This window comes from Gopherus evgoodei, chromosome 11 (genome assembly GCF_007399415.2).
Source record: "Gopherus evgoodei ecotype Sinaloan lineage chromosome 11, rGopEvg1_v1.p, whole genome shotgun sequence".
NCBI classification, from domain to species: Eukaryota; Metazoa; Chordata; order Testudines; family Testudinidae; genus Gopherus; species Gopherus evgoodei.
This window is the reverse complement of record NC_044332.1, coordinates 9,432,949-9,445,065: the sequence shown is the minus strand read 5'-3', so window position 1 is coordinate 9,445,065 and position 12,117 is coordinate 9,432,949. Positions and strand designations below refer to the sequence as shown.

At 39.3% G+C, this 12,117-nt stretch overlaps 1 protein-coding gene across 9 annotated transcripts in view; it reads right to left on the bottom strand.

Moving 5' to 3' along the window:
* Positions 1–815: 815 nt before the first annotated feature.
* The window catches only part of ADARB1 (adenosine deaminase RNA specific B1), a 270,641-nt gene continuing 259,339 nt past the window's right edge, over positions 816–12,117 (bottom strand). For all 9 annotated transcript variants that reach the window (XM_030580007.1, XM_030580000.1, XM_030580006.1 and 6 more), the window contains 2 exons: positions 8,651–8,829; positions 816–5,246 (listed from right to left, as the gene is read on the bottom strand). In XM_030580007.1, the coding sequence (XP_030435867.1) occupies positions 5,070–5,246; positions 8,651–8,829 (356 nt within the window). In that variant the 3' untranslated portion in view covers positions 816–5,069. The remainder of the gene's footprint in view (positions 5,247–8,650; positions 8,830–12,117) is intronic.

Sequence of the window (12,117 nt, the reverse complement as noted above, 5' to 3'; positions counted from 1 at the left end):
AAATTCATGTTATATCGGGTCGCATTATATCAGGGTAGAGGTGTAATTACTATAACTCTGGATATTCAACAAGGACAAGTGCAGAGTCCTGCACTTATGAAGGAAGAATCCCATGAACCGCTAGACAGGGGACCGACTGGCTAAGCGGCAGTTCTGCAGAAAACGACCTGGGGATTACAGTGGACAAGAAGCTGGATATGAGTCAACGCTGTGCCCTTGTTGCCAAGAAGGAAAATGGCATATTGGGCTGCATTAGTAGGAGCTTTGCCAGCAGATCAAGGGAAGTGATTATTCCCCTCTATTCGGCACTGGTGGGGCCACATCTGGAGTAATGCGTCCAGTTTTGGGCCCCACACTACAAAAAGGATGTGGACAAACTGGAGAGAGTCCAGCGGAGGGCAACAAAAGTGATTAGGGGGCTGGAGCACGACTTATGAGGAGAGGCTGAAGGAACTGGGCTTATTTAGTTTGCTGAAGAGAAGAGTGAGGGTGGATTTGATAGCAGTAACTTCCCTGAAGGGGGGTTCCAAAGGGGATCGAGCTCGGCTGTTCTCAGTGGTGGCAGATGACAGAACAAGGAGCAATGGTCTCAAGTTGCAGTGGGGGAGGTCTAGGTTGGATATTAGGAAAACTATTTCAGTAGGAGGGTGGTGAAGCAGTGGAATAGGTTACCTCAATCCCTAGAGGTTTTTAAGGCCTGGCTTGACAAAGCCTTGGCTGGGATGATTTAGTTGGGGTTGGCCCTGCTTTGAGCAGGGGGTTGGACTAGATGACCTCCCGAGGTCTCTTCCAATCCTAATCTTCTATGATTCTGTGATATTCTTAACATGCATATAAATAAGAAAATAAAAACCATAGCACACTCTTATGCAGCAGTTTTCATCATGCCCAGTCTATATCTGATTGGGATTGTACCCAAGTATTATTGTAAATTGCACCAAAAAACTTTCAATTCAGCTGATATCATACATTATTTTATAAGGCTGCCTGTTTTTAAAAAAACAAAACCAAAAACCACACAGCAATTTGGAGACAGGATAATATATTTTATACATTTTGTATACATTTTATTTCCGTGGGCTCACTTTTATGTTTTAAATAACTTTAAACATTTTGTTTCCCATCACATATCTGAATCACAGCTCACCTTCGCGTTCAAAAAACCTCAGGATGATTTTTATAACAGACACTCTATTATGATAAAAATGCAAAGACTTGAAAGTGTCTCCTCGGAGTGAAAAAGCTTGCTTTGGCAAAAGGCAAACAGATAATTTTCAGCGTATGGAGAACCTTCAGCATGTTATTTAAAAAAAAAAAAAAAAGAAAGTAAGTTCCACTTCAGTTATGTGGCAACCTCAACTCAAAATGTCCCAAGACTCAAGTCTTTCTCCCTGTGAAAAATAATTTGTCTTTGGGAGAGACGGGAAAGAAAACAGTTTTCATGATATCACCTTTACTCTTCCATTACAGACATGCAAATTGAGTGCACAACACTGTGTTAGCTGGGATCAGCAGCCTACAACTAATAATTTTACTCCCTCGCCAGCAGAAAGCATTATAATTTGTATATACAAGGTACCCAGTTGGAAGATTGTTTATATTTCTAGGTGGATAAAATACTTAAAATCCGAGATGCACACTGGTAAGCAAAACACCAGTGACGCAGCTCTAAGGTGCCTGAAATTTCAGTCGTGAGTTCTTTAGGTTTTAATGATGACACAGGAGAGGCACCATATAAAGATCTGCTGCGACCCCATAATAGTGTGTTACCTCTATAATAGTGTGTTTGTACTATCTAGCATGAGGAGGATACTAAAACTGTCCCCTGTGCAGGGAGCCCATTGTTGTACATGTCTAAGTTGCACACTATTTAACTATCACTAACTACATTAAAGGGTTGGGAGCTTTGTGGGGAATAGGAAAGAGCTAGCATATTAATGTGAAGACAGTTTTTAACTTGAACTCTGTATAGGATGATTCATCATCAGCAAGTGACAGGACATATTCTATTGGGTATTAAATCCTGAGCACGGACATAATCAAATGTTTCAAGTTTCAGCTCCAGGTCCAAGTTCCTTTCCACACCCCTACAGAATTTTTTTTTTAAAATCCCTACATTTACAGTGTTCTATGTTACTAACCTATTATCTTTTATTGTAGCTAGAATGTAATTTGGAAAAACATCTTAAATTATATTTCTTCAAGTATTTATTAACTTTAAACTTGTTACTCATTTAAATTTTGTGACGAACCTGAGATATACACTTATATCAACTTAAAAAAACCCAAGAACTCCCAGGATAGCATAACAAATCCTTGCTAAGATTAGCCACCACCACCATTACACACTAAATCGCATAATGAAGATATTCAAAAAGACCATCCAACCTTTCAAAATAAATGCCAAGCTAAATGCTTGATAGAGAAAGGTCAACCCCAAATTTCAACAGCTGTTGGCAGCCATGTTGCCTTTATCCTCTGCAATCATTTAAAATTAAATGCATAAAAAGCCATACATGCTTGGTGATGGTGATCTGTAAAGAATACAGGAATATTACAAAGAATACAAAGGGGCACAGAATAAAAAAAAGGGACATGGCAGAATTTAGCTGAATATAACAATCTCAAATAAATCTTTTAGAGGAACACTTTTTCCCCCTACAACTTCTGATTTTCACATATTACTGAACAAAAATGAATAAGCAGGTGTGTGGAAAGCCACTGGCTCCCAGATGACAGATATGGGTTGCACATGATTCTGGAAAACATTTTTGAAAACATTTGGAAACTATAATGAATGAGAACTTATTCCTCATATCAATCAAATGCTGCACTTTTATCAAAAAGAATTCTGCATGGAACTCTCACTTATAGTTTCCATATATTCCTAGTAAATCTGAGTGTCTTAAAATTTATGCCTACAATAATACTTAAATATATTACTCACATTCAGGACTTCATCAATAAAAAAATAATCTCATCTAATAACTGCCTGAACTTCAAAATAAAATCTGAAAAAAGCTCTGAATGAATCTGAATGAGAAATTTAAAAAGATTGGTAAAAATAGATAAAGATTCCAAAGTGAAATCATCAGGAGAGAGTCCCTTAAAAACAGAGGTTTCATTTAATAGTAAGACTAATTCCAAGAAAATCCACGTGGTTAGACCAGCTAGAAAATTCACAAGTTGCTCTAATTTACAGTTCTCCACATTTTGGCTTCAATCCTGCAAATTTATGCACGTTTCATTTTGAGCACATTAGCAGCTCTGTGGGTCTACTTGTGCTTAACTTTAAGCAACTGCAAAAGTGTTTGCAGGTTCAGGGCCAAAGACATTTGCAAAGACAGATACAATGTAAATCTTGTATTTGAAAGAGCATGTATATTACTTGCCTTCACACATTCTGAATGTTTTTCCCCTACCAGAGTTTATTTTATACATTAATGTATTGCCACTAAGACTCTAAATAGGAGGTTTAGTACAATATTCAGGCAACCTTTAGTCTTGATGATTTTTTTCACTTTGATTTATAATTGAGCAATAATGATTGCAGGACAGGGCATTTCCGGCGCATTGATTACTGGATGGAAAGAGTTTTTGTATCACTTTCCACAACACCCATGGAGTCACTATTCTCCAGGAAATGCCTGGTGCTGAGGTATTACTGCTATTATAAATTTATTTTTTAAAAAATAGGACTTAAAAATACTTTGAGGTGTTTTTCAGAATTTTTATACCCAATATATTTGATACACACAGGTCACATCATGTACTTAGACATATTGGACGTAACTAGAGAATTATACCTGGTATGCTGAGAAAAAGAGGATTTCTCCAATCCATTGTCTAACTTCCATTTCGCTTATAAATTGTTCTAAAAGTGCTGTCTATGTACCCATTGACTTAACAGACCTGGCAGTATTTTCCCTGCTATTTTTCATTTTTACATCTAGCATATGTGAAAATTTTAACGTAAAAGAGCTTTTATGAATAAAACACCATTCTAAATATATACTAGACCAAACAAAACTTAGAATTAAGACTTTTCTAGGTCATCAAGTATGTGAAGCTACAGGCAATACGATCTTCAGGGGAGTCCAGCGGTTAAGTCTCTGAAGACCACAAGAAAGAAGTTTAACAATTCTTTCATCCTTAGCAGGCCTCTCATTTCTTTGAGAAAACCTGTAATTAATATTCTATGAATGGGTTATTTTTGGCAAATCAGAATTATTTCCCCAAAATGAACAACTGTGTTTTTTGAAGTTGCCACATTACTGTTAAGGTTACGGTGGGGTTTGCATGAGTTCTGGGATATACAAATTGCCTACTTCTAAACAGGTTTTGTACACTACAGACTCAATTTCTTAACTTTACAAATACTTATTTTTTGTTTCCAGTTTACAGTGGTACAAAATGATGACTTTACAATGCATGTAAATGGGAGGTAAAGGTATTTTAAAAAACAGAATAAAAAGCTGTATGTTAAAAACCAGATCACAGACTAATAAATACGTACATCAAAGACATAAAGTTTTCAGCAGCTGGTTTTAAAGAGCAAGGAAGATGGGAAAAGCTAGCTGTCCAAAATCCATTCTGGCTTTGTCACCTATATGCTCTGCAATTAAAAAAAACAAGCTAACAGAAGAGCAGAAATTAACTTTGTAGCTTTTTTGATTAAATTAAGCTACAGACTAAAAAAACTGCAGTGTAAACCTAATGCAATCTACATGTTTTCATGCACTTGCTTATATTGCATTAAAAAAGGGAATTATTTCTAACCCAGAAAAATATGAGTCATCTGGTACTGTTAAAGACAGCCTTACTGAATTCTTTTTCTACAGTAAAAGGATTTTCTAGAGAAGTAAACCAAAATGATTTTTATAACAAAATATAGAATTATTGTAGCAACTTATCATTGACTTCCAATATTTGAGCAAAACATGACATCAATTTGCTAGTTAGTTTCAAAGTGTCAAAATGATGCTTTGACAGCTGATGCCAGAAAATGATGCTGGATGCCAGGATTTCCAGAATGACTTCCTGTTCCAAAGTGACGCGCAGTCCATGAATTAGACAGTGAGAGAAAACTGATCCTGCTCTACTGGTTTCTCCACCCATGCTCCAAGCCCTGCCTTCAGGAACGCTTTAAACAAACACTCTTTGGCAGTTTGATACTTAGTGGCCACCTGCTTAGTGTCATGGTAGAGGTTCGGTTTGAGGATCTTTGCGCGCAGGCTAGAGGAAAGCTGCACAAACAGAAAAAGAAAGAAAACAAACTATTACACAAAGCCATTCCAGGAACCAGAATCAAGAAAACCGAGAGAATGAGTGCAGCAATTTGAAAGAATGACAAACACTGAATTCTACCATTTTTGGATAGAACATTACTGTTGATTTGTATCCAACTACGTATCACTTCACAGCTCATAGCAAAACTATTGGTCCAGTGGGAACCCTGAGGATCTACTCATTTCCATAAGCACCTTGAAGGTCAAATTGAAACCATCATTATATTGCTTGATACTAACTGGCTGGCATTCTCTTTGAAACCCACCCCGTCTACTCTTCCTGGGACAGCTCACACCCACCTTTGTGGTTGCAAAGGCTCCCCTGACAGCAGGGCTGGGGAGGGAAGCAGTATTCCAGGGCCTTCAGCCAGAGATACACATACCCTGCACAGCACAGGTGGAAGGTCTACATGTAACCCCCATCATCCTCCCTGCCCCATGAACGGGGGGTGCATTACAGCAGTACCAGCTGAAATGGCTCTGCAGCTTTACAGGATAGATTAATAAGCGAAATATGAACAGAAGCTCCCCATGGCCGGCGGTTCTGCTCCTGCAGAATGTAGAAACTCTGTAGGAGCAGAACTTCAGTTAGCGTCATCTCAGGGAATTTCATCGGTTTTTGGTGAACCTAGATTATTGGTCAACTGCTGCTCAGAAAAATCAAGGCTGTAATAATAATGTTTAGAGTTTTAGGTCAGAAGGGACCATCAGATCATCTAGATCATACGAATCTGCCAAGTCTGTCTGAAATCTGCCAACTGCCCTTGTACTCTCTGCAGTTCTTTACTTTGTAAAATACACACTGGCCTTTGACAAAGGCACTTCTTGTGCTCAGTTCAAGCTTTAACCTAGCTGGACACAAATGCAGACTTCCTGAGAATTCTCTTCTGGGGATGCTGGGGCACCAATCCTCCTCCTTCAAACAGATAACTATAAGGGTGATGATGGTTACAGGAGAATTTTCCCTTCCATTCCCCTTTTTAGGATTGTTCATTACTACTTCTTACTCAAAGAGGTGCAAATGGTGCTTTGAAAACTCATGTGTCAGATATTGGGGATAACTGGACCCGAGAAAGTCTCTTGTCTTTTTCATTTTATTATTGTTTGGTGAGGCAATGGCAACTCTTTTCTGCGCTACAGGATGATATCTTCAGCCATTTGGACACAGCATTCTGCATTTTTCCCTAGATGTAGAATCAATACCATTAAGCACGGACAGGAAAGCATTTTCTCCTGAACTGATGCTAGAAGCTATCAGTTTGTTTCTCATGTTCAGCCAACTATCCTATCTTTCATTAAGTCAATGTAGTTCTTTTTGTTTTCCCTTTAATTTTTCCTATGTTTCTTCACTTGCAGCATGCAGGAGTGGATCTGTGAGAATTTATATCTGTCTGGAAGAGACATCCAGGGTGAAGTGTTTTAATCGTTTCTTGAATTGTTCATTTTCTGTTACACAGAAGGTGAAGTTGTTAGCATAAAAGAAGGTTGTAACTTTCTTATCAAGTCCAAATCTGCATTATTTTCAGTTGTTGTATAGCACAATCACTGACTGGTCTACTTTGGGATGTCAAAGAAGGACAGAGATTACTGTTGAACAAAGCCTTATGTTAAAAAGCTGCTGGAAAGACTGGAACGTAGATTTAAATGATCAGCAAGAATATGTTTAGATTGTGATGATAGCATCAAATTTCTCACTTGCACAATCAGTAAACTCGTTAATGTTTTGTTCTTCTATTTCAACATAGTTTCCTTCAATGGAACATTTAATCTTGAAGAATCCAGAGAAAAATATTTGTTGCATTCTCTGAGATAAGAACAAATCCTTTCTATCTTGCTATTTTACACATTCGGCAATGGTTACCTTTCACTTTGGAAGAATTATCTGTTTTCATTACTTTAGTTTATTCAATTGCTTGTTTCCTACCACTTCCCTCAGCATTGGCCAGTTAAATTAATGTCCTTATGTCTGCTGATCTCTAAAGACTATTCAGCCCTTTGCAGTATTGACATTTAGAGCTTTCGCATTTACTACAGTAGGACTGAGAAACAGCCACCTAGCCAATTCAGCGCTGTGAAAACTGAAAACTAAGATAAGCTGGCCCAATACATGTTATTAGGGACCCTGCCTACTCTGCAGAAGTTTCTAAATTCTAGTGAATTAATACCGCATAATGTTTCACAACTCCTCCCAATCCTCTCTCACTAACACCAAGTCATAGTGGATTCCACCCACTACGCAGTACCACTTTGTCAAGCCATCACTTGTGACCCCCACCCATTCATATCTTTTCAGGAAAATATTTCAGAGTGACACGTTAACAAAGTTGGGGAGGGGATGATGAAAAACATTTAAACCTAAGGGGTTATTATTTTTTTAAATAAGTCTTTCCCCCACCCACAATCCTGCCTGCTCTACTGCCCTTAAAAAGACAGAAACATCTTCCTTCCACATATTCTGGTGAGAAGGATCTCTGAACAGTGACAGGGGACTAAGAAGATGGCATGGGGTGAAAGTGAATGACAAGCTTATGCTACAGTCTCAGCACCCGACTGTCTATATTGCAGTAGTTCAGTGCCTTGCCGCACTACAGTAAGAAATGATAGACTCCAAAAGACTGTTGTAGGAATACTGATCCAGCTGAAATGACTGGCTCAAGGTGCTGTTTGCTTCCATCAATACAGATGCTTTGAAGAGAGGATGGGAGAACCCTAAGGATCATGGTTTACTGCTTGTACCTTTCCATTTTTATAAAGGATCAACCATCATGGGTTAAAGAAATCCAAACGTTCAAAAAGCAATTCTTTGGCTTTTACCTGCACCTCCTGGGGAAGACCAGGGGAGAAAACCTGGCCCCACTTAAGCCACTCCCTTTGACTTCAATGGGGCTAGGATTTTACCCACATGTTCTCAAACAGGAGTGCCTCTTAACACTAAACTATAGCCCCCCCACACATGGCTGCCTCGCCTGATATGTCAGAGGATGGACTCAGGGTCTGATCTGGCAAATCTTAGCCTTCCTGGTTTGTAACCTTAGTATTCTGTGGGCTGGGCTCCAGAAGAGCTACTAAAAGTCTGTCTTGTCTGGTACATTAAAATTATAAGCAAAGCTCAAAGGAGTCAACATTTTCACTTCACTTGTTCTAGAGGCAGGTAATTAGATCTTCATATACATTTACACTAGAAATTATCATATTAAAGAAAACGTGGAACAAAGACATCTCTCTTTTCTCCATTTTTACCCAATTACTAACCAGCACATAATAAGCCAGCACATTACAATCTTTTATTAGAAAGGTGGTTATGAGATTGAGCAAAATTGAAAGCCAACAGTGAAAAAATACTCCTATCTTTGGACATGTACCTTTGCATGAATACGCATCCAGCGACTGTACAAAGCGTGCTTACAAAGGCGAGATGCACGACCCATCTCATCCTTGCCAGTTGTGGCATTAATAACTTCAAGACCAGTGTCTCCTACTGTCCAGTTTACACTGAAATTAGGTGCTTTTCCCGGTTGGCGGGCTTCTGCATTGCTAATACCTGAAAGGGAAGAGGTACATAATAATGGAAAATGTGAAAATTCCTGCTCAGTTGTTTACAGATGAAGGAGTGATTGGATAGTGCTATACAGATCATACTGTTAGGCATTCTTATAGCTGTGGTTCTAAAATACCTCCATGGTTTTCAACAGCTACTTCAACAGCCATGCCCATTCCATTACTATTTATGGGGAACGTGCAGCTAAAATGTCATTTCCCGCTATCAGGCTCAGTTGTGCACGTCTGCTTGATCAGAAATCTGAAAATCCATGCGTGCTTCTATTGGTGATGGTAGGGAAGGTAAAGAGATTATGGAAAGAGCTGTAACAAGATCACATTAAACAATAATACTGGAGCATCACAGTATGCAATACACCTTGGGTTGATCTTAGTTTAGCTCATAAACTAAGCAGATTTGGGCCTACTGAGTAGCTAAATAGAGGAATGCCCAGGTTCCACAGAGTCTCACTAGCAACCCTGTACTGTACAAGTCTGAATATTATTAAGCAGAATTAATGTCCTTAATCAGTTCCCACTCCTGGTGCTAGGAGAGTGCTGTTGCAGCTATCAGAGATTCTTAGATTCCAAGGCCAGAGGAGACCACTATGATCATCTAGTCTAACCTGCGGTATAGCACAAGCCAGAGAACTTCCCCAAAGTAATTCCTAGAGCAGATCTCATAATAAAACATCCAATCTTGATTTAAATATTGTCAGTGATGGGGAATCCACCACAACCCTTGGGAAATTGTTCCAATGGTTAATTACTCTCACTGTTAAAAAAGTATGCCTTATTCCCAGTTTGAATTTGTCTAGCTTTAACTTCCAGCCATTGTATCATGTTAGACCTTTCTCTGCTAGGCTGAAGAGCCCATTATGAAATATTTGTTCCCAATGAAGGTATTTATAGACTGGAATCCAGTCACCCCTTAACCTTCTCTTGTTGAGCTAAATAGCTTGAGTTCTTTGAGTCTATAAGGAGAGGTTACTCACCTTGTGTAGTATCTGGAGTTATTCAAGATGTGTGTCCCTGTGAGTGCTCCACTTCAGGTGTGCCTGTGCCCTGTGCCTTTGATCATAGCAATGCCTCTTCAGCCCACACATGCATCCTACACATCCTTGTGCCCAGCACTGAGGTTATATGGGGCTGTGTGGACTAACTGCCCTCAGTTCCTTCGCCTCTGCAAAGTTCCAAAAGGGAGACACTGAAGCAACAGAGGAGGAGGCTAGGTAGCAGATCATCCAGAGCGGCACACATCTCAAAGAACTCCAGCTACTGCACAAGGTGAGTATCCTCCCCTCCTTCTCTGAGTAGCATCCCTGTGGGTGCTCTGCTTCAGGTGTCTCCTAAGCAGGACCCTGCTAAGGATGCAGGTGGTTCGGAACAGAGTCCAATACAGAGGAGAGAATGACATTGCCCACAGCAGTGTCATATCTTGCAGCAAGGACCAAAGCATAATGGATAGAAAAAGTATGAACAGAGGACCAAGTTGCTGCTCTCTGGATGTCTGCAATTGGTGCATCCTTAAGTCAGAATGCAGATGCAGATAGTGCTTTTGTTGAATGTGCAATCGCTCTCAAAGGAGTTGAAGTTGAGTTCACTTGTAACAGATCTTGATACATCCAGAGATCTACTTTGATAACCCCTGTTTTGAAATAACAGAATGCTTGTTTCGGTCCACAAAGGATACAAATAGTCTTGCGGATCTTCTATAAGGTTTGGTCCTATCTAAGTAAAAACCTAATGCCCTCCTGACATCTAGAGTCTGATGTGGCTTTGGGGAAAAACATGAGATCAATGATTAATTCATTCTGAGGACAGCCAAGATAAAAATCTTGGATGGGCCCATAGCAAAATCTTCTCTCTGATGAACACCATAAATGTGTGTGTGGGTGTCTGGCATTAAAGCCCCTAATTCCACAGCCCTTTGGGCAAAAGTGCTTCCCACTAGGAAGGCTGTCCTCACTGAATAAACTAACAAAGAACATGTAGCTAGTGGCTGAAAAGGATGCTTCATAAGGCAATTAAGGATTAGGCTTAGGTCCCAGCAAAGCACAGGATCTCCAACTTGTGGAGAGAGATTTGCCATTGTTATTGATCAGAACCCATCATCAGCATGGACACATGTCCTCTGGAATGGTGACTGAAGCATGCAGGGATTATAAATCTTTAGCGCATGTGGCACTTAAATATCTTGCAATGCCGGCTACAACAGTGCCATGCAAATGCCTGTTCTCATTTTCAGGTGACACTGTGAACAAGAAGTGCGCAGCATTATCTCCTGCAAATGTAAACACACTTGTTTGTCTGAGTGATTGGCTGAACAAGAAGTAGTTCTGAGTGCGCTTGTAGGCTCTAAAGTTTTAATTTTTTTTAAATGCATTTTTTTTTGTACATAATTCTACATTTGTAAGTTCAACATTCGTGATAAAGAGATTGTACTACAGTACTTGTATTAGGTGAATTGAAAAATACTATTTCTTTTATTTTTACAGTGCAAATATTCGTAATAAAAATAAAGTGAGCGCTGTACACTTTGTATTCTGCGTTTTAATTGAAATCAATATATTTGAAAATGTAGAAAACATCTAAAACATTTAAATGGTATTTTATTATTAACAGCACAATTAATTGTGATTAATTTTTTAAATTGTGCGATTAATCGTGATGAATTTTTTTAATCGCTTGATAGCCCTAGCTGAGACTCAATCAATCCATCAAAACTGTTGCTTGGAGAATGCACATGGCTGAATGTAGGTACAGCTACAGCTGAATGAGGGTTCTTTTTAGAGTATCTTGGCCTGTTGGAAAGGGGCTCAGCTGGTCTATGACAAGTTGAATATGGGGCTGGTGTGCTCTCTGTGCCATCTGAGACCTACTAAATCGCCTCTTATTTACAAGAATACAAATCCCTAAGGACCACAGTGTGTCCTTTAAAGTGTGGAGATATGTATCCATCGAGTCTGCACAGAGCTTGCAACCATCAAAAGGGAGGTCTTAAATGGTGCTCTGAACCCCTCTTGGGAAGCCCAAGATCTCCAACCAAGACACTCTTCTTATGACCACTACAGTGGATACAGATTGTGCCGTAGTATCTGCAGCATCCAAGGAGGCTTGGAGGGATGTCTGCCAGGAACTGACCCTGTTGTACCTCAAATTAGTCACAATGTTCCTCTGGCAGGTGCTCAATAAAATACTAATTTTTTTTTGTAGTTTAAATAATCATATTTTGCCATGAGCACCTGATGATTTGCTATTCTGAACGGAAGTGTAGCAGAAGAGTAAGACT